The 23,624-nt window shown below is 34.7% G+C and overlaps 2 protein-coding genes across 2 annotated transcripts; both read left to right on the plus strand.

Annotated features, from left to right (window-relative positions):
• Positions 1-1,400: 1,400 nt before the first annotated feature.
• Positions 1,401-8,811, plus strand: LOC110686171 (protein CROWDED NUCLEI 4-like). The gene is made up of 9 exons (XM_021862762.1): positions 1,401-1,811; positions 3,200-3,409; positions 3,534-3,787; positions 5,029-5,299; positions 5,404-5,487; positions 5,593-7,385; positions 7,571-7,805; positions 8,085-8,280; positions 8,396-8,811. Exons 1-8 carry the CDS (start codon positions 1,578-1,580, stop codon positions 8,202-8,204), a joined length of 3,201 nt encoding a protein of 1,066 aa, XP_021718454.1. The 5' UTR covers positions 1,401-1,577; the 3' UTR covers positions 8,205-8,280; positions 8,396-8,811.
• A 1,501-nt stretch (positions 8,812-10,312) lies between these two features.
• LOC110686173 (branched-chain amino acid aminotransferase 2, chloroplastic-like) lies at positions 10,313-23,398 on the plus strand. Its single transcript, XM_021862764.1, has 10 exons — positions 10,313-10,623; positions 10,850-10,935; positions 12,198-12,372; positions 16,411-16,587; positions 16,702-16,833; positions 16,923-17,021; positions 17,478-17,594; positions 18,513-18,608; positions 19,254-19,366; positions 23,121-23,398. The coding sequence occupies exons 1-10, from the start codon at positions 10,480-10,482 to the stop codon at positions 23,236-23,238; spliced, it is 1,257 nt and encodes a 418-aa protein (XP_021718456.1). The 5' UTR covers positions 10,313-10,479; the 3' UTR covers positions 23,239-23,398.
• The last annotated feature ends 226 nt before the right edge of the window (positions 23,399-23,624 follow it).

The raw sequence follows: 23,624 nt of genomic DNA on the forward strand, positions 1-23,624 counted from the left end.
AAATTAATTTTTGTAGTCTTATAAAATAAATTAAAATATTCACCAGAAAGTGAATAATTGTTGTGAAATTAATCTAAAAATTGTAATTATACAAAATTAAATCTATGTATTGGAATTTTTTCATCATCCCCAATCGCCCAAACAATAGTATTTTGGAAAATTGAATCATTATTTTGTTGTCGCTGACAATGCGTGCGATATTACTTCTTATTTGTAACTACTGAAAAATATCTAATGGAGTAAACTTTTCCTTCAATCAATTTTGAACAAAATTGTAGAACAAAGTTGACTTTAATTGAGGCATGAACGTAATCACCCTGTAATTAAAATAAAATATTAAGTTAATTCTATGACTTATTTAAGCTACCTAAATCACAAAAAAATTGTTTTAATCATAAAATTAATTGATAAAAACTAAAAGGTTCATTAAAAGATTTAATAAATGTAAACGATTTATAAAGATATAATACCTCCTTATCCAATAGGATCATCAGCCGAGAAACTCGTACTTTGATTTTTCAAAGATTTTTGCTCGAATATAATTCTCTGATTAAATTAGATCTGCATGTAAAAACAAAATTCAGGAACAAAACATAAACATAAACATATAATCATTAAGTATCCCAAATAAACACAATTTAAGCAATAATCACAAAAATACATTTAAACATGGGTTTTAAAAATTAGGCTAATAATTATCCAGCCATTGATGACATAATAAAACTATCACAAAATTAATGACACATAATTTGCTTGGTTTGGTTTTGTATTGATACGAAATTTTGCTGGTGTCATATGATGCGTCAATTTATAATGGTAAATACCACAAATTTTAATTTAATTATAATTAAGGAAATATTTTTATTCTTATCCTAAACACTATCAAAATTTATCTATAATTGAATAAATGCCTACTTTATTTATATATAGTAGATTTTGGATCACACCTAAAAATTATTTCCTATATTATCCAATAATTGAATAAATATTAAATCTATAATTGTACATTGTACAGCATATGAGCTCTCAATAAACAAATCGATTTTATATGATAAAAAAGGGAGTAAATTAAAATTTAAATCACAATAATATATGGAGAGAGAAAAGGCAAATTCCAGATCACTCTCCATGAAAGTTTCCAAAACGAGCTTAATTAAATTCATAATACCTGGACATAAAATAATCCTCTCCAATAATTACTCCATATAATTCAAGTCAACACTTTTAATTACCCACTAAACCCTCCACTAATCCCATTTAAATCTTTTCAAAAACCAAAAAATCCCACCACTAAACATGTTACAAAAGGCGGGGTTAAATAAAAATAAAAAAACCCTCCCCTAATACGACACCGTTTTCCCCTCTTCACTCACTAAAAAAGTAAAAAGAAATACCCTAAAAACTAAACCCAAGAAAAAGCAAAACCATTTTCTCTCTCCTCCCTGTTCAAAATCATCATCATCTTCTTCGATAAAGTAAAGAAAAACACTAAGGAGAGGGAAAGTTCTAGAGAGAGAAACTGATAAAGTACTACTCGTATAATAGAAGGAATCTTTTCTAGGGTTTGGAATTTTTCAATGGCGAGTCCCCGGATTCCGGCGACTCCTTCGCCGGTGAATTTGAGGGCGATTACTATTACGCCGGGATCGAGGATTCTAGATGTTTCTTCTCCGACGACTAATGGCCGGATTTCGGCTTTTTCCGATGAAGGGATCTGGAAGCGTCTTAGTGATTCTGGCTTTGATGAAGATTCTATTCGTCGTCGTGATAAAGCTGCTCTTATCGCTTATATAGCCAAACTTGAAGCTGAGGTTTGCCGCTTTTTTTTTTATAATTAATTTTATGTTATTAATATTTTGTCGGTCCAATTTATTGATTTTTTTTGCTAAGTGGTAGTGACAGTATTTGAATGTGGTTTAATTCTGACGTTTTTTGGAATTTTTTTTGTAATTTTTGGATCTGGGTATTGTTACGTGTTATCAATTGTTTGGTAGGAAGTTCTGTTTTTTATAATTTAATCATTTGTTAATTGATTGATTAAATTTTTGTATGAGAATCTTGTTACTTGGGTTGCATGCCAACTTTATCAAATTGGTCATTTTTAATTTTTTGTGTTTCTTAGAACTTTAATGTGTTATCGAGTCTAATTTTTTCCCTCTAGATTATTTTTGGGTTGGTGAGTTTTTGCAAGGTTTATGTTCCATGTTCTGTAGTTTTAAAATTGTTGAGTGTATATGAAATAACAAGTTTCCGAGGTAGTACCCGAGCCGTGCCCATTTTTTCTTAAAATTACTTCCTCCGTCCCTAAATGATAGGTTGCATTTGATTGAAAGTCATTTTTATGAAATGTATAGAAATTCGATAATTATCCCCCCCCCCCTTTTTTTTTGTTTAAATGTCTTTACCTTGCCACAAGTTAAATTTAACAAGCTATCTAATATTAAAAAGTGGAAAATTTGTAACCATCTAAATAAAAAATGTGGTCTATTATTTGTTAGGGAGGAATTTTTTTAATTGAAAAGTTATAAAGAAAATTAGATATTACCATTTTCCAATGAAGTCAATTATTAAAAGATTTGACTAGTTACGCAGCGACATTTGTTAAATACTTATAGCGTGAAGATAAATATGGAGAATGTGTTTAGGTGGGAATTTTAGGACAGTAACTATGCTTTATTGGCTCATATTCTTTTTCTTGAGAATTTGAAGAGGGGGGACCTTTTAGCGAGATAGAGCAGGAGTGAGTAGTAATCCCATATATCATGAAGTGTAGGCAACATGATTGGCTGTCAACTAAAATATATGATGTTATGAGTTTGCATTGAAGACCCTATAATTTCAATGTGCTAATTATTACCATCTTATCAATTGAGGGAAATCATAATTTACACTGTGATTCCAAGTTAAAGGCTTAATCGTGATATAGAGGTAATAGATAGACGAAGGAATTTATCCTGTTCATTGAAGACTTGAGAAATATCCGTTATAAAGGATTATAGAGAAATTAATCTAATCATTGCTTCAAATAAGTGAAGTTAATAAACCGGTGAAGCTGATGAGCTGATCAGAGTAATATAGGGCATGGCTGGAAGATGCCAGCAATTTAAGGAACAGGAAACATATGTGGCTGGTGGCATTCTGTTAAATGCCTATTTTGTGTTATATGTTTAGAAGGCCTGATATGAGCAACTCCATTTAGGTTTATGAGCTTCAACACAACATGGGCCTTCTTATTTTGGAAAAGAAGGATTATGCTTCTAAGCATGACGAAGTTAGATTATCTGCGGATTCAGCTGAAGTAAATCATATGCGCAATCAAGCTGCATTATCATCGGCTTTAGCTGAAGCAAAGAAGCGAGAAGATAACCTCAAGAAGGCCTTGGGAGTGGAAAAGGAATGCGTTGCAAATGTAAGTTTGTCACTTCTATTGTTTTCCTGTTCTTTTTTTTTTGGCAGCTGGGAAACAAGAGTTTTCCTGTTATTCTGTAAATACTTGTTCATATGCTAAAGATACTCTATCATCCTCCTTGCAGATTGAAAAAGCCTTGCATGAAATGCGCACTGAATGTGCTGAAGTGAAGGTTGCAGCAGAGTGTAAAACTGCTGAAGCTCACAGTATGTATGAAGATGCTCAGAGAAAGTATGCTGAGGCTGAGGCAAAGCTGCACTCTGCCGAATCTTTGCGAGATGAAGCAAGGCGTAGTGAACGAGCTGCAGGAAGAAAACTTCAGGAGGTTGAATCTCGTGAAGATGATCTTCGCCGTAGAATGGCAGCTTTTAAATCCGAGTAAGGCTTTTTTAAAAAAATAAAATTTATTAACATTTGGCTTATCAGTATTCCTCCACAAATTTACCCTGTCTTTCCTAAAATCATTTCGGTTTCGCAATATGAATTCCTGTGGGCTAGTAATTGGAAAAGAAAGTCATTCAACTTGAAGAAATGTTTGAGAATATACCTAGTTCTGTATATGAGGATCTGTCCCAAGACAGTGCTTTTTCTGAATGAAAACATTCTGCCATCACCATACCTTCTATCACGATCATCATTAGAAAATGCTTTACTTAAAGTCTGGTATCCTAATTTCCTAATTATTTTTCAATCGCTCAATACAAGTGGGGGTTACCTTTAGGAAAATCCAGAGATATTATCTACTTTTTTCATTTTTGCTTAATTGCCTTGGTTTCAAATTTAGTATGAAATCAGGTTGGCTGCATTTATGGTTCGTTAATATTCTGTACATTATTGCACGATTTAACTGTAGTAGTTGAACTGTTATTAGTTACTACTTGCAACAGATGTTAATATAGAGAGAGTACTAAAATAGTAACATTATATGTGAAACTTTTAAGAAAAAGTAAATTGTCGGTTCTTGTTTTATGCTAAGTAGACCTTTTTTGTGCTGGTATATATATTTAGCTTTTTTTTTTTTTTTTTTAAAAAAACAAGCCGCAGATTTCATTAAAGAAGATCAATTTCCTCCAAAGTTGTCAAGCTTTGTGGGAAAGGAGCAATAGATACAAACTCATTATAACCTCTAGCATCCCATCTTGCTACATTATGCGCTAGAGTATTACCCGCACGCTTAATATGAGATAAAGAAAAGGAACTAAAACAGGAAGCCAAACTACTAATATCATCATAAAGCAAGAAAATAGGAGAGAATCTCGCAGCCTGTGACCTGATATGTTTTGTTGGTTTAGCTCCTCTTTTTAAAGGATGTTCATGATCTTGTTTGCTATACCTTTTTATTATTTTTATTTTTTATGTTAGTGATCTTGTCTGATATGCCCTTTTTTTTTTGAGATGGTGGCTGGTGTAGGTTTGGGATACGCTTTTTCCCATGCTTCGCCAGCCTTGGCTCTCAGCTTTGTTTAGAAAAAAAAAGAAGTGTATTATGCTTAAAGTTTACCTGCCATGTACTTTGTATGTACGAGTTAGCTCTTATTCCTATTTATAGGGAGTTACTCATCTTTTGAGCTGTCTTTTGTGGAGAAGCAACTGAAAGTTCTGTCATATTTCTATGCTAGTTGTGATGCCAAGGAGAAAGAAATTGTGCATGAAAGGCAATCACTGGTGGAGAGGCAGAAAGTTTTGAGTGAATCACAGAATAAGCTGCTTGATGGTCAAGCTTTGCTAAATCAGAGGGAAGCTGATATCCTTGGTAGGTCTCAAGCGCTGAGAAGGATTGAGAAAGAGCTGGAGGATCAGAAAGAGAATATTGCTGCCGAATGGAAGAAATTAATGGAGCAGAAGTCTAATTTGGAGCTAAATGCAGTTTCCCTTTCTGAACGAGAGAAGGTCAGTGCATCTTTTTGACTGTTTGCCTTGTTGTATATGTTTAATTATACTTGAATAATTGATTTAGTGGGCTATATGTTATTCATAGTTTTCTGTGCTTGCAGGCTGTCATTGAAAAGGAGGTGTTTTTAAACAAGAAAGAGCAAGATATGCTTATTTCACAAGAAAACCTTGCAAGCAAGGAACAGGTATTTTGCTGTCTTCCTATTGGTATTGCTGTTATTGAGATTAGTATGTGAAATTCAACAGTGAGATGCATTTAAACTGATGAGGATGATATTTGTATTTTGCAGATTGAAGTCCAAAAACTCATTGCTAAACAGGAGAATGATTTGAGACGAAGAAAGGAGGAATTTGAAGCAGAGTTTGTGGTGAAACAGAAACTGGCTGAAGAAGATATTGAGACAAAAAGGAGGGCCTGGGAGTTGCGCGAGTTGGATCTTAAGCAGCGGGAGGATATTGTTTTAGAGAAGGAGCAAGATTTGGAGGTGCAAGCTAGGGTGATAGCTGATAAGGGTAAAGATTTAACGGAGAAGATAAGAGCTCTGGAAGAGAAGGAGAACATTCTTCACAAGTCTGAGAATGAGGTTGAGGTAATGAAAAATACTTTACTAAAAGAGAGGGAAGAGATTGATAATGCAAAGATTGACCTAGAGAAGTCTTTGCTTGATTTAGAAGAGAAGAAAAATCATATAGCTGAGGCGGAAAAAAGGTTGGATCTCATGAAGAGCGAATCAAGTGAGCTTCTCATTTTAGAAACAAAACTGAAAGAGGAGATAGATTCAATCAGAGCTCAGAATTTGCAACTTGAGGCTGAAGCTGAGAGATTAAAAGTCGAGAAGGCAAAATTCGAGACGGAGTGGGAGGTTATTGATGAAAAGAGGGAGGAGCTGCGAAAGGAAGAAGAACGCATAGCTGGGGAGAGACTGGTGATCTCCAAGTTTCTCAAAGATGAACGCGATAGCCTAAATTTGGAGAAAGAGGCTTTGCGTGAGCAATACAAACGGGATTTAGAATCACTTTCTCTTGATCGAGAAGCATTCCGGAGCGAGAGTCAACAAGAACGTTCTGAGTGGTTCACCAAATTTCAGCAAGAACGTGCAGATTTCTTGCTGGAGGTTGAATGTCGGAAGAGAGAGTTGGAGGATTGTATCAATAAAAGGCGTGGAGATATTGAAAGCTACTTAAAAGAGAAGGAGAAGGCCTTTGAAGAAGAAAAAAAGAGAGAACTTCAATATATTAGTTCTCTGAAGGAAGATCTGATTATGGAACAAGAACGTGTTGCTTTGGCATTGAAGAAGCTTGAAGCTGAAAAGTTAGATATCAGATTGGACCGTGAGCAGAGAGACAAGGCATGGGTAGAGCTACAGAGTCTGATTGAAGAGCTTCAGATGCAACGACTTAAACTAAAGGAGCAGAGGGAATTACTGCATGCTGATAGGGAAGAGATATATTCTCAGATGGAACAACTTAAGAAGCTAGAGGATGTGAAAGTCGATGGTGATAGATTTGTAGTGTCTCCCAGAAAGCAAATCTGTGCAGAGTCAACCCCTGAAGTACGCTCATGCATTCCTTCTATGGAGCCAACTCAGAAAGTCACAGCTGTGGAAGATGGGCAAGATACTGGGAGTGATTCACCACCTAGCTCTACCGTTTCCTGGTTGAAAAAATGTGCTACGTTGATATTCAAACCTTTACCTGAGAAAGTTCCATTGAAGCACATGGAATCATCTTTGAACATGGAGTGTGAGGAAAGAAACTCAGGATTTTCGGAAAAAGAATTAATGAGTACTCATGACAAATCAAAACTGGGAGTGCCTAGAGAAAGTGCAGACCAGACTCCTGGAACTGCTTCAGAAGAGCCGAAAGTGATTCATGAAGTTCCTTCTGTGGATGAAGGTTTAACAGATCTGGAAGCAACAAAAGATGTGCATGAAAGCTCTGCCCCTCCTGCAGCAAGTGCTGGGCGAAAAAGAAGAGTTGATGACTCTGTTCCTGGAAATGATGCTGTGCTTTTGAATGATGAGAAAGCTAACAAGAGGAGGCGGCAGCATCTTTCTGATGCTCCTGACAGTAATCCTCATTGGTAAATGCTCTTTTTGCCATTTTAGTTACTTTCCCTTTAGGGAACAGAAATTTTCTTGTAAAAGCTACTTTATTATAGGGAATTTTTTTTTTATTTTTTTTATTTTTTTAATGATTGTCATATGCTGATTATGTTATGATAATTTTGCCTTCTATGTACTGTGTTGATGATCAATTCATTATCAGTTCGTCGACACAATGTACAAGTAAAGAGAATGAAGTTGATGAAGGTGAAAACGATTCTGAAGTCTCCCCAGAAATGACTGAATCTGGCAAATCTTATCATCAGGCCAAGCAAATTGACTGTGATAAATCTGTACTGGTAGAAAATGAAGCATTCAGGTGTGTCATTCAGAAGCAAACTGTGATACAGGAAGTGCTCATAATGGAGGATGTTGGAGAGGCAAAGAAAGTTCATGAGGTAACTTAAATTTGATTTGTGATCATCATTCATCACTTGAGCAGATAATTGCATTTTTGTGACTGCGTTTTTGGCATCTATCTGTAGTAGGTTAGAGACATTTATCTTTATAAAAAAAAGCAATGCAATGCCTTCCTTATTCTGTTTCTTGGTGTATTTTTTAAGTGTGGACATTTTCACCTTGCTTATTGCTACATTTCTTTGTTGGCTATTGAAAAGTAAAACAGAGGAGGAAAAAAGTTATTAATTGCTTGAGGTTTGGCGCTCTTTGTTGTGCAGGAGGAAGATGCTACTGAGATAACAGAGCTTGAGGAGGAGGATCCTTCAAACGCCAAATTAAATAGCTCAGAAATTGTTCCGGAGAGAAGAACACGGTCAAAGTCCAAGCAGAAATCATAAACAGTTGGTTCTATCAACTGCTCTTGTGGTTATGCTCAAGTCTTCTGTGTTCTGGATGTTGGCATTTACATGCACAGTACGTGTTTTTTCTTTTCTGGTTCAAATAACTTTTCCCTTTGTGTATACGTAGTATAAGGTATGATTTTACTCTCTATGTTATATATCTATCAATTTACAATTTTCCTTGGCAGGTTTTAATTTGGAGCATGCTCAATCTAAGGGGTTGGGTGAGCTCTTTTGACCTAGTTCTCCAGTAATCTCACTTGTGAGTTGTGACATATACATGTAAATGACTTAGATAATAGTGTGATTCAGGGTGTATTTAGTAGATTCTTGATATGATGTCTCATAAAGAGTGTTGGGACTCGTGTTACCATATGATTGGCAGTGTTGTTCTACCAATTGATTAGCAGCGTTTTTGCTGGTGTAGTGGTGTGTAACAGGGAGCACTTTTTTGCTGCCCTGCGGCTATGTTAGCTTCAGAGTATATTAATGGTTTTGGATTGGTTCATAACTAACGGATCATCTTGAATGTATACTGAATGGTAATTTCAATCAAATTCTTGAGATTTTATGGCATCTTTAATTCTTTGATGTCATTGGTTCATGTTTGTGTAAATATCATAAATTTTCACCCTAGCATAGATTTCCTCACTGTATTTTGTAATCTGTTTTATGCTTTCTCTAAACTTTTGGAGGATTGACAGTTGCTGACTTGCTGTATTACTTCAACCGTATACTGTCTGAGAAACTCAAAAGTAAGTAAAACCAGAGCTGCTATTTGTAACACTTGCCTAGTACGAGTACTGAGTTATACTGCGTGCAGAATCAAAACAAATGTCAGTACCAAATACAAAGTATAGGAATACAGAAAGGAATAGGAGAGGGGTGAAATACGACCTCTGTTTCATATTTTGTGCAACAAACTCACGTGCATAATTCCTGAGATAAAATTTGTTAATGTTTGTTCAAGAAAATAAAGACAAGTAATTATGGCCGGGAGAGAGTTATACTACTCATAAAATTCCTGGTTTCATTTTTTCTCTATACTCGCTTGCTCCCTATCTCTTCTTAGTAATCGTATTTGCAATCTTTTTTGTTTTTTTTTTTAAGAAAAAAGGAAAGAATTAGGACCCTCTTCTCACAAGATCGTATTCGCAATCTTATCTGAACAAGTTTATCATGCTTCTAAAAAATGTGAATTCATATGAGGCAGTAAGGATGAAATTTTTTATATACACAACCCTTGGGTGCACGGTGCGTCAGGTGTATATAAAAGGTTTGCGCGGTGCGTCGAGTGTATATAAAAGGAGGAAAAACAAGTTTATCTCCGTGATAAACAAATTTTGTTTATCACGAGGACAAAAGTGTAATTTTTTGCGATGAAAATGGGTAAAACCGCTACTTGATAAACGAAATTTGTTTATCACGGAGATTAACTTGGTAGCCTCCATATAAAAGGTTTCCAAGATGGGGCCCTAGTTTATCAACTTGATAAACAAAATTCGTTCATCAAGTAGCAAAATCATAAATAAATTAACAAAAAATGTCCAATCAGCATGACATTTTTGTAATTATGTAAGGGTTCATATTTGACAAAAAGTTGTTGATTTATTTAATGGTTTGTCATTGGATAAACATAATTTGTTTATTAAGGCAATAAACTTGTATTTTCTCGAGCAATAAGAAAGAGATAGAAAGAGTATTTAATAGTGAAATCAAATTTGATATGTTTTAATCTTAAAGTCAAACATAATATCATTATTATTAAGGATAGAGATAGTTATGATTGCACCATTATGTCAAACATGACTAGGCATTATCTAAAATTAAACAATCCACCTAATCCGATAACAATGCGTGATTTTTTAATCACTTCAGTAATCAAACACATTTAGGATTTTCCTTGACTATACGATATCCTCAACTAAATAATACTTAAATAGTATGCTACGAGTTGACTAAACAATACTTACAGAGTATAATACGAGTATATACCAAAAGTTGCTATACTTATGCAAGTACCTACGTATGTGCTGATCTATGAATCACAAGACCATATACTTGTAGTTAAATAATGTCTGAATGACCTCAATGTACATACGTAATCTTGGGGGTTAAGCTTAAGCCTAAAGGGTTAGGTACTTAGTGATTCCTATTCCATGCCATCAAAACCAAGGGTTTATGCAAATTAGGCCAAACATAGTCACCGTACTTATAAAAGGGGGCACCAACACCGGAGTCGGAAACCCAGAAAACTTGAAGAGAGAGAAAAATGGAGAGCATTTTCGCCACCACGTTCACTCAAACCACCTTTCTCTCTCCTCTTTGGCCGCCTTCAAACGAAGTTTCTATCATCGCTAATTTCTCTCATTTCTCCTTCTCCGGTAGAAAGTTCGCCGCTCCTTTCTCTCTCAAGGTTTCTCCTCTTTCTCTCTCTTCAATTTCAGGTTTTCCAATTGAATTTTTTTGATGTTTCGATTAGTTTTGTGTTAATTTGATGAAATAGTACCGTGCTCTGATTTTCATTTTGTAGGTGTTTTTTTTTTGTGTAATTTGTTTGAAATTTGATGTTATTTTTATTAGTAAAAGGATGTAATTCGATTTTTTTTCATCAATTTTTTGGTGTTGAATTTGTTCAACAGGTTCAGAAGCAATTAGCTATTGGTCATAGCAATGGTCAAGCGATTAATTCCGCGAAATGCAGTGCTACATTGTCAGATACTCTAAGGTATACTTTCGCTTTTTTATATTTGTAGTTTCGCTTTGAGAAAACAGATAATTTGTACTTAATTAGGAAAATGAGGTTGTTTAGAAGAATTTATAATTTGGAGTTGGAAAGTTACTTTTCTGGTGGAACTTTAGTGATTATTTTATACTCTGTGGAATCGTAGTTACGATACTTTGTTTTTCGTCGAATTTTGTTAATGACATAATAGTGAAAGGAGATTTAGAGGCTATCTACATCTGTAGACTTCAACTGATACTCTTAGTGCGCCTCGTGCCTTTTCAAACAATGCACAAAGTTTGGAGAATTCTTAGCCTATGTAATATATAAAGAGGAGGTGTTTTTGGTTGGGAATTTTTGAGTGGACCATTTTACCCTCTCTACAAATATTTATTATAATTAATAAAAATTAAAATGTATTTAAAATTTAACCTTAAAATATAACTTCCATTTCTAACTACTCCATAAATTTAAAAAGATAACTTCTCTTATGATGGTTATTTTTTCTCATATCAAATAATTCTTTCAAGTGTAGTTATGTTAGACGGTATATTAGTTTAATTCAAGAATATTTATTTGATGATATAAATTTGACACTTGGTGTTATTAAAGTCGGTGTTTGTAAGTTTGCATAGGTTTTTTCAACTTTTATATAAGTATAAAAGCAACATACTATAATTTAATTAGTAGTACGAATATTTACATTGTACACATATTTTACAAGTATGTATAATTTAAATGATACAAGTTTAGAGGCACACGCAATGCGTGCACGACTATTCCTTTTCAAACAATGCACAAAGTTTGGAGAATGCTTAATTGTACTAATGTATGGTGCCTTATATTGTCTGAGAGGCCTTCTTTTATAATTTACAAGCAGAGATTATATTGTACCTTGTACTTATTCCAAATCAACTGGGTGTTTTATTAAAAGAATTGACTATGTGAGTGTAGACTGTGCGGTATTGTGTCTTTGTGTTGGTCTGCTGGATGTTATGCTATTTGTATCGACAATAGTTTTTCCTTTTGGGCTAAATGACAGAGAGAGTGAGATGTGAACACTTTTTTTTTTTAATTTTATTTTTTTTAAAAATGGAGCTTCACTGAACAATATACAAGTATACTTAACCTGAAAGCTAGAACTTCTATTAGCCACTTTTTACTCTTCTCTGATAATTACTTGATGAATTTATAGTTTAGACATTAACATTGATGATAATTGGCACGCAGTAGTTTCTTTATACTAATCTTCATCACCTATGCAGCCAAACATCCACATTAGCCGATATTGATTGGGACAACCTTGGATTTGGATTTTTGCCTACTGATTACATGTATGTTATGAAATGTGCTCGAGGTGAAAGCTTCTCAAAAGGTGAATTAAAGCGATATGGAAACATAGAAATGAGCCCTGCTGCTGGGATCTTAAATTATGGGCAGGTGGGTATTATTAACCCATTGCAAACAGTACTATGTGGCTATACAAGAATATGGTTGTGTGTGCTATATTATCTGTTGATCTTCCTTTTTTCTTTCTCCATTACACCAAGAATTATGTTAGTTCTTCTTCCACTTCCTGTCCCCGAACATTTGGAAATGGATTCTTATTGATTGAAGCCATTTGAATTTATTGGTTGTGAAAATTTGAGTGAATACTGGGGACTTTCCTTCCATATTCCATTTTGACTATGCTGGTTTTAATTTTTGCTATGAGGTTATCATTGATCATACCTGGCTGGAGATACAATTTGTGAGGAAGAAACTAGTACTCTTTGTGTGTGATCAGCTGAAGGACCAGTGGTGGTACTTGTTGGTAACTCGTGAAGTATATGTTCAAGGCTATAACCTTGGGGGTTCTGAATATTTGTCTTCTTGTATTGGTATAGGCTTTGTTAGTAATTTTAGAATATCTATTTTCGTTGAGTGCCATACCGATTTATGAAATCAATTCATACCTAATGGTGCTTGAATACTTTGATATGTTGTCCTTTTTATGAACCTAAAGATTCTTTTAATTAGTAATAATTCTAATTAGCTCTGTTGGTCTTGCCCTAGTAAATTATAAGTAAGTGAAGACTGGTGTTTAACTAGCCAGTTTGGGTTGTAGTACCTCCCATTGGCTTATATTGTTGTTTAAGAATTTTAATTTGTCGTTGGGGGGTTCCTAGGAGTCTAGGACCATGGTTGTGTAGTGGGATATGAAGGCCGTTATCTTGGTGAAAGCTCATTGTTTATTATTCCGGGTTCCTCTTTATTGTGTTGAGGATGGGTGGTTGGTGAGGTTCCTTTTTTAAGTTTCATTGTTAATTATAATAAAACTGCTGAGAATGGGTTTTGTGTTACCCACATAGGATTATTGCTGTAGGTTTTGATGTGTTTTGTTTGGAATTAGAGAAGGATGTTTGGTGGTTGTAGGATATTTTTTTTCCTTTTTGTTTAAAAGCTTTGATTCATTCATCCATGATTGTGAACATCTGGTATACATGTTTATGTTGCTAGCATGCTTGGTGTTAACTAATTAAACTTTTTTTTTGTTTTTCCAAGTATATGTCGACTTATCATCTTAGGGTCCGCTTGATATCATTTTCAGATTTAGTTTTTTGTTATTTAATAACCGAAAAAAGAATTTAGTTTTAAATTTTCAAAATTTTCACAACAAAAATAGAACCACTATACCTTCAACTATGGAGAATATATCATTTGTGCTTTGTATACTTCAATTGTACCCAAAAAAATGACATTGACAATTATAGATATTTAAAAATAATTGTTGTAGGAGCACCCTACCGTGAGATAAAAATTATTGTTGGCACTATTTATCTACCTTTGTTTGGCATTGACAACTCTAATTGTATATTCCAATCTACTGCAAATACCCTAACTTTCTAAGCGGATAAAACATTTTTATACTGTGAAGTTCAACGAAGCATACAACCTAGAGAAAATTTCATGTATAGATCTTTACCTAGAGAAACTTTCATGTATAGATCTTTACCGAGAGAGAGAGAGAGAGAGAGAGAGAGAGAGAGAGAGAGAGAGAGAGAGAGAGAGAGAGAGAGAGATGACAAAAACATGCAATGTTATCGAGCAGCAACTGAGTTAATGGTTAGGTTCTTAGTTAAAAGAACTACAATTGAACAATCAGGGAAGTTGTATATATTTGAGGAACTTGGAAGTTTATTTTTAAGAATCTGAGTGATGGATGAGGTATATACAAATTAAGTCTTTCTTTTAGATTGTTTGTTTGGAGGAAGGACTGACTGTTAGAGCTTTTGGACAGGAAGCAAGGCTTTATTGTGATTTTTTTATACGTAATTTTGATCTTAAAGTAGAAAGTATGAATCAGATTTGAAAATTTTCAGGCTTTGACATTAGTAAAAGAGTATGAATAGAATTCTTAGCTTAAATATGTGGTGTTTGGTAGGAGGATCTTTAGGAAAGGGGCAGAGCATCCAAGGGTATATGGTTAGTGATCAAGATGCCATTTTGATGAGATCTCTTCTTTTCAAGGGTCTTAAGTGAGGCTTTTGGTGGATATTATCATTCTCTCTATTATTTATGGGCCTATTATTATTGTTTGTGTTATTAAGATTAAGTCTACTTATACTTGGACCTTCCATGATTTTGATACACTTAATATTTAGTAGTTGTTGTCTTCTGTACTACACATGAGATAGCGATCAAGTTCTATAATTTAGGTCTGATAGGGTTTTATGGATCTTTCTTCTGCCGTTTTGATTAGTGTTTGAAAAGGCGCGCCTTGGTGCAATGCATTAGGGGTCATGTGCTTTTTTTGGTCCAAGCAAGGCGATTTTGATGAGGCACAGCTAAGGCGCATATAGTCGTCCCTAGGCACAGCTAAGGCGCATATAGGCGTGTGCCTAGGCACAGCTTAGCGCTCCCCCTAAGGCACACAGGTTTTTTCAGAATTTTTGTTATTGTTTATTATATGCACCTCACTTCAATGAGGCGCACCTTAGGTGCAAGGAACTCTGAAATGCCTTGTGCGCCTTGAGTCTTTTTATACATTGGTCTTGATGGGCTAGAGGTTTTGCTGAAGAGAGATAGATTTTGGATGCTAGCTTGGTAGCAAATAAGTAGTTGATAAGGCTAGATAAACTAGGCTGGAAGTATGTAGTTTACCAGCTTATGATATTGCCTTTTCAATTCGTATGGATAAGGTGATTGAGCTCTTTGTAGGTAGAGTTAGCAAATTCAAGGTTGCTTGTTACAGTCTTTCTTTTGGGTCATGGTGGATGTGCGATCTTGAATATGGTTAGGGAAGTGTCTGAAAAAGCAAGCCTAGGCGCAAGGCGCCAGGGGGTTAGCGCTTAACTTGGTTTGGGCAAGGTGTTTGTGGTCAGGCACATGAGACGCAACTAAAAAGGGCCCGAGGCGCACTTGAGGCGCATCTGAAGTTTACTTCTGCGAATTTTTTTTAATTGTTCATATAGTGCGCCTCACTTCAAAGAGGCGCGCCTAGGCGCAGCAGAACCCCTCTCGCTTTAGCGTGCCTTGAGCTTTTTTATACATTGGGTTAGGGATAGTTTTCTTTCTCTCTTTCTTTTCACTTTAAATGCAATTCCATTGAATCTTGAGGTATTTAAGAGTGAAGGAGGCTTAAGTTTTGGTTTTTAAACTCTTTCGTTTTTTTCATTATATTCATTACATCATTCTCAACAGTCTCTATTATTAACACACCTTCATTAGCCTTTCCTTAATTACCCTTGGGAGCACGTTGGAAACACGTCGTTACGTCTTGCATACGTAATTGTGATTGGAGGCCCTGGACGAGTCGTCACATCAAGTCTTAGCTTTATAGAAAATATTGTGGTTAATCTAAATTCCTTTTTGCTGTCACCAGAGTCTTTCTTAAGCTGACTTCAACTGATGTTCAGCATGACTGGGATTTATTTCCTCAGTTTTTTCAAAGACATATTTGATCCTTTGGGTTTTATACATTAAAATTTCGTCAGTTAACCAGCAAAATTCCCAGTTTAAAGAGACATTTTTTTTTTTGGCTATGTGCCTTGACAAAGCTCCACGCTCAGATTTATCTTGGCCTAGTTTGTTGTCCCCCCCCCCCCCCTTAAAAATGTAATCTTTCCATACTACGCAGCTCTTGGCATGTCTTTTAGATATTAACTGTAGCTTGATCGTCTTTAGCTTCCTTTCCTAAGATTTAACTCTATATTCTTTGTTATCAATCTTATCATGCTCTGCTTACATTTCAGAAGAGATTAAATTCAATCTTGATAAATCAGTCTCTCTTAGCAGCCTCTTAAAATTGAGACTTGTTCAATCATCATACCACAAGCCACAAGGTGTCTAACTGTCTATATGTGGCTGATGTTTCTCTATGATTGTATTGCCACCTTGTTTATTGGTTTTGTTATGTGACTTGTGTGACTAGATGTTATGTTTTTATGGCTTCACTTTTTGGTACCTTGTATGCTCCTAAGTATTACATGCCTTCAGGGACTATTTGAAGGCTTAAAAGCTTACAGAACACAAGATGGTAATATTGTGCTTTTTCGTCCGGAAGAGAACGCGTTGCGGATGAGAGCTGGTGCAGAGAGGATGTGCATGGCTGCACCAACTGTTGAACAATTTCTGGAAGCTGTAAAAGAAACAGTTCTGGCAAATGAACGTTGGGTACTCAGCAGTTATTCTTTTTGTTACAAATCATGTGCTTTTACTATCATAGTTCAATTGTTCGATCTATTTATCCATTGCCTTTAGCAAATTTTCTGGTATGTCTAATTTCAGATTCCCCCAACTGGTAAAGGTTCTTTATACATTAGGCCATTACTCATGGGTAGTGGTTCAGTTCTAGGGATTGCACCAGCTCCTGAGTACACCTTTCTGATTTATGCATCACCTGTTGGTAACTACTTTAAGGTTAGTTGATGATTCCCCTTTTCCTAGAATTCATTTTACCTGTATTGCTTACACCATTCTATTCCTCACATGTTAGCCTTGTATATCAGGAAGGCCTTGCACCCATAAATTTGGTGATTGAGACTGATTTTCACCGTGCTAGTCCTGGTGGAACTGGAGGAGTCAAAACTATTGGGAACTATGCAGCGGTAATACTGCTTTTTTATTTTTATTTTTTTTATTTTTACGCCTTCCCTCCCCAATACTTCAGCTAATTAACCCCCATGATTTATTGACATGACATAATCTGGACTATTTGGAGAACTTAGTTGAACTTATATATAGTCTTTTCAAATTTCTAAAGTAATTGATTGATGAGCCTTCAGCAGCATTATATTCTGTCACTGATGCATCTACTTTATATACATTTCTCTGTTACTTGCAGGACTAGAATGGTTATCAGTTAGATGGGCTAATCTGCTCCTGATGTGATATTGATTAATTTATTTTCCCATCACTTACCATTTGTAACTATATTAACAGGTTCTATTTCTCTGTTACTTGCAGGACTAGAATGGTTATCAGTTAGATGGGCTAATCTGCTCCTGATGTGATATTGATTAATTTATTTTCCCATCACTTACCATTTGTAACTATATTAACAGGTTCTAAAGGCTCATACTGCTGCTAAAGCCCAAGGTTATTCTGATGTACTATACTTGGACTGTGTACACAAAAAATACCTGGAGGAGGTGTCGTCTTGTAATGTATTTGTTGTGAAGGTATGCTCTCTGGATAATGTATACTATTTTTGTTTTTTTTGGTTTATCCTTTGTTCTTTTTGGGATGTTATTTTTCCTATCCTATTTTTCTTTTTTTCTTACAAAAGCTACCCTTGTGAAAATGGCTCCATCTTTTATGTGTGGAAAAGTAGAACAAAACAAATGGAGAGAGCATTAAGCTAGTGTACATTCTGACATTTCTCAGTTTTTCTGTCAAGTTTTTCCAACTTAGAAGTCTATTGCATATATGTGATAGTGTAAAGAGTGAAGAAGGTTTAGTCACTAACCATATAATTCATTTATCTATATAGGCGCTGAAGGAGCAACAGGTGTGATATAGAATGTTGCCAATTAAGACAATTGCCACTAACTTATATGCATTCTTTACAAATGTACTAAGCCCATGTTTTATGACAATAAAAACAATTGCCATTATCTGAAGGAGCTGATTTCCCGAGTATCATATGTACTAGGCCCATGTTTTATGGCAAATCTTGTACAAATGTTCTTTTTGTGTTTGTTTTTAATCCTTGATTTTTTGTTTTCATTTAAATCGTTGTGAAGAATTAATAAAAATGGTAATTGGACTGACACATTTGTGATTTGTCCAAATCATAATATGAAATAATTTAAATGATTAATGGACTGATAAATTATAGCCAAAGTGCCAAACACATTAATTGTCGACACAATTTTGAATCACCCCATCTGACTTGAGGATGTTGCAAAAGCCCATCCCAAATGTCATGGAGCGTGCTTGTTGCCTGTATGTTTTATTAATCCAATGATGTATCACTTGAGAAGCATTTTATGCTGTGTACTGATTTGTAGAGCGACCCTGATAGATTTGCTTTTATTCTAATTTTCTTTTATATTTGTGAAGTAAACTGTTGAAATTGTCCTTGTTTTATTTTGCAGGATAATGTGATATCTACTCCTGCAATCAAGGGAACAATTTTGCCTGGCATTACGAGGAAAAGCATAATTGACATTGCTCGTAGCCTAGGTTTTGAGGTACTTATCCAATTTGGTTATGATCTTCCTGTTGTGTATGGAATCTTCTTTCTGTTTTAGCCAATCAGTGATGATTGGGCTGATGATGAAGTGTAATGACTATTACTCTTTTCGTTAGTAAGCTTGAGATCTTAACGGGCATAAATTATTGAGCATTAAGCTTTTTCATACAAATATTCATTGTCTAAGTTGAAGAATAGTACTTCCTTGGTTAACAATGATTCCATATCAAAATTTTCAATATGTACTGTTGTAAATTTTTGTTTATAAAATATAGTATCATTTGGTGATGATTTCTGATTTTACGGAGGAATGGTAACCTAGCAGTAGATGTTAATATGATTTGCTTGATCAAGTTTTTGGATATTTTAGGCTGCAATCAAAAGTGGTATATTGTGATGGCATGATTATGTTGGACTGTAGAACATTTTTCATATCCTTTCTCTCTTTGTTTTTTATTGGGTTAGTGACAGATTGTGACTGATTGCCTGTCCATATTTGAATTTAGTCTCTTGTTTTAGGATGTTTATTGTGGGATCTGATACCATTTTGCCAGTTCAGTAGATCAGTTATCATGCTTTGCTAGTCATGTCATGTCATGTCATGTCTTTATGTTTCTGGCTAAATCTCGGTGGATTTATGTAGGTTGTGGAGCAGCTTGTATCAGTGGATCAACTTCTCAGTGCTGATGAAGTATTTTGTACCGGCACAGCAGTGGTGGTATCACCTGTTGGGAGCATTACACATAAGGGTGAAAGGTAACACTCACACCAATGTTTCAATTGCAGTATGATTTCATGACTACGCGTAAAAATTGAGGGAGTAGCAATATGTTTTCATGGGTAATCTGCTAACACTAGACATATAACTCTTCCCTCTCTTTTGTTTATTAATACTCTGTATACTTTTAATCATTACTAAAAAAGCAATGCAAGCAATGGCATGCCGATGCCTGTTATAAAACTCAAAATCTCAAAACATTTCAAAATATTCACAACACACTGCGGTAATGGCATTAGTTTTCCTCCTACTTTCTAAGAAGGTTTTGGGTGTGGAAAGTCAGGAAACAATAGTGTACCGTGGATGGTGATCACCTGATCTCATACTTTTAGAGAGAGATCCACAAGAACACTGTAAAAAAGTTTCTAGAATCAACTGGTATTCTTATTTTTTTTCTTGCAAACCAGATGCAGCAAACTGATTCTGCAAAAAGTTTTTTGCAGTCTTCTGCTGGCAGATTTCCTACTGCTGTTTGGCATAACTACCTGAGTGCTAAAGCAGCTGCAGCACCTTCTAGATATACTAGTAAATATACAGAAGTGGGCAAGTGACCACCCATTTATTTATTTATTTTTAAAAAAAAAATGAAAGAAAAGAAAAGGGAAGACTGCCTCTGTATTTCCTCTCTCCTCTCTCCTTTGGTTCTTTCGTGCACATCACAACTTCACATCACCTCTCTCTCTTCTCTCTCCTTTTGGCTCTCTCCAAGGCTATGAAGCCTTGTTTCTTTGAATTTCATGGAGAAGTCAAAAGCCCTAACATCTCCTCCCTCTTTTCTTCTTCGCCGTGTCTTGTCTAACCCGGATTTTGTATCCGAATTTGGTTCATGTCATGTAGACACGGGTACGACGAGTAAACTGCCGAGTCTATGTAAGAGAGTGTATACACCTTGATTCTAGGCCACTATGGGCCTTTATGTAACCGATTAATGCCCTTATATGGCTCCAAATAACAATATATGACCCCAAGATGCATCCTTAACCACTACAAAAGTTTTTGACACCAGATCCAGATACCTTAAATGGTTTTAACTTTTAAGTTGTAAGAAAGACTTATTTAAGTTTTGAACAAATTTGAATTATTTTGTTTTAAACAGTATTGTTTTATAATAAAGTTCTCCGCCGTCGTACTTTGATAAATGTATTACTCTTTCCGTTTGATAATGTTAGTCCCACTTTCTATTTTACACGTTTTAAAAAGATAGTCCCACTTTCTATTTTAACCCCTCACATGTCCTCTTTATTTCCCATATTACCCTCATTTTAATGGTCCATATGCAAAACTTCAATGGTCCCAATATACTTAAATGGCCCCAATGTATTTTATTCCAAAAAAAGGATGGTCTTAATGTATTTTAATGGTTCCAGTGTACTTTATTCCAAGAATCTCTCCTTTCCTTAATTTACATAAATGATTCTAAATGGGACTAATATTATGAAGCAAAGGGAGTAATATTCAATTAATAGAATTGATTAATTATAACGGTAATACCCTTGTGGTTATCTTGTTTTATGATGCCATATGCCGAACTTGGTATATTAGGAAGTGGGAATTATGGGTGTGTTTAAAAGTGGGCATCTAGAGTCTAAAGTTTTTGAAATTAGAAGTTGATTTGCAAATCAACTAAAAAATTGTTGTAGTCAAAATCTTGGGTTTTTAATTTTTGAAATTATTTATTTATTTTCGGAAGATTATTCTTTATTTTTTAAATTGCAAAAAAAAAAAAAAAAACAATTTAAAAATCGAAAATTATATAAAATAATAATTAAAAAATTTGATTTTTGAAAATAATTAAGAGGTCTGAATTATTATTTATATATATTTAATTATTTTACCCTTTTCACTTAATTAATTTTGGTGAGATTGTGTAGAATAGAAAGGGGATGTGATTGTTATTGATTTCATGATTTATTAAAGTTTGTTGTTTTTGTGTGACAATATGCAAGTCAAATGTATGTTATCATGTGTTTCTTAGAAACTTTAATAAGTAATTAAAGTGAAATATAAAGCTAAGAAATAAAGTGAAGTTAAGTGTGTTATTATTAAAAGTGTTTGAATAAAGTATAGCATGAAATATATAAAGTCGAGGATGTGAATATAAAACGATGTGATGTGGTGATCATAATATGTTATTGTATGCTTAATGTGCAACGAGCTTTGATTATGCTCATGTGTTTGTATTGATTTTATTTCCTTTGCTGGGATCGTGATTTTTTTTTTAAACAGATGGATCTAGTAAATTTTGACATGAGTATCCTGCATGATGAGACCCGATGCTTATTTATATCGTATCAACAAGTGGGTACAATTTTGTGATCAGATAGAATACCCAAATGCTTGGGCACCATACATTGTCATACCCATTATTTTGAAGTATCTATATTATGTTCCACCTTACTAGGAGATAATTGAGAAATATAATGATGTGATTTTACCCAATGGAGAGTCTAATTATGAGAAATATTTTGATGAAGATGGACGGATCTTGAGATTTTCAATCCATTTCGTTCTTTCAATTTCCTGCAAGACAGAATTGTATTCTAAACATTCAATTTTAGCCTTATACAAGCTTAACCAATCCATGTCAAGTATCACATCCAATTCTTTCAAAGTTGAACTCAATAGAAGGAAGTTCACTTCCAGCTATCTTCACTTTCACATTCTCATAACATCTAGTACATTCTATGATTTTCCCTAAAGAAATTACTAAAGGTATTGCTATACTAGTAGGCTTTCTCAAATTAAGTCTTCTCTCAACATTAATAGCAATAAAAGAATAAGTAGCTCCTGAATCAAATAAAACTTTAATTGGGATAGAGTTAACAGAAAATGTACTAGTCACCACATCATTAGAGTTTTCTGCATCCTGTTGGCTTACATGGTACAACTTTCTTGTCGCACCATTCTTAATCCCACTTGCACTTCCATTTCCTCCCTTGTTGCCAGTTTAATGCACAGATTGATTCCCTTCAGTAAACCTTAACTTTGAAAGCCCAATCCACATGATCAATCCATAATACATCTCCAATTTCTTAAGGACCTTTTAAGACAATAACTGATCATGAGTTGTTTTCCAGGACTTGATATTCAAACCTTAGCTCTTGCAGTAGTTTTATGAATTAGTGGCCCACATTTCTTAGTGGTGAAAGTCTCATGGAGGACAGTGGCATCCTAAATATTAAAGAGGGACTCTCCTTTCTGTAATTAAATGCAATGCTTTATAACATCAAACCCACTCAAAGCATATGTAACTCTTTACTCAGATTTGCTTCTGAATCTGAACTAAGAGGATTCAGAAAATCTTGATGAATGATAACAGTTGCACAAATATGGCGTTGCCTCCAAATAAACGTAAATCATCATAAAAATTAAGGCTCATTTAGCTTCCCCTGCCCATTCTCTTTTGGAGTGTTCCACCTGACGTAGATACATGAGCACTAATGCATGATCGAAGAGTCCAAACATCCTTGGTAATAAGGAGTAAAGCTGTGAATCAGAAGCAATCTGAAAGCTTTCTACAAAGACTAGCTTATGATTTTTAGAAACTTGTAATTAAGGCTTGAGCTCCTAATCCCACACTTGGTTTCTTGGTAGAACCCGTACAACTGAAATGCCATGTATAGTATTATATGTGAACTCAATAGCTATAAGCTGAAAATCAGATTCATTGGTTTAGTGGCATCTTATCATTTTTTGGATAATTTCACCGAGTTACAATAATTTCTTGTACAGGACATCCTTTGGAGATGGTAAGGTTGGACGTGTGGCGCAGCAGCTTCACACTGCGCTTACTAGACTACAAATGGGTATTGCAGAAGATAATATGGACTGGATTGTCAAACTTAAGTGAAGATTGTTGTATTTTTTTTTAATTTTTTTTTTTGTGATAAATCATTGTACACCATGCAAGGGGGGATACTAAATGTTTCTTCAGCGTTAATGCGGTAAAGATTGTCATTGTCTCGTTACATATTTTATCTATCAAGTTCCAAGCAAATTACTTTTTTTTTTCTTTTTTTTTTGGTCCATTGCAAAATGACCTGCCTACCTCCTTTTTGGATAATCCATGTCTCATAAAGATCAGCAAGATGGTGAGAGTCTTAAGTTGTGTCCCAAATTAGGTTAAAGTTGTTTTAGAATGATGTGTAAGTGGTAATTATACCTTTAATTTGATGTTTCATACCCCTTAATCTCTCAACATTCCATTATTACGCGCATTAAGGATTTTTATATCAT

Source organism: Chenopodium quinoa, unplaced genomic scaffold (genome assembly GCF_001683475.1).
Source record: "Chenopodium quinoa cultivar QQ74 unplaced genomic scaffold, ASM168347v1, whole genome shotgun sequence".
Taxonomy (NCBI): domain Eukaryota; kingdom Viridiplantae; phylum Streptophyta; class Magnoliopsida; order Caryophyllales; family Amaranthaceae; genus Chenopodium; species Chenopodium quinoa.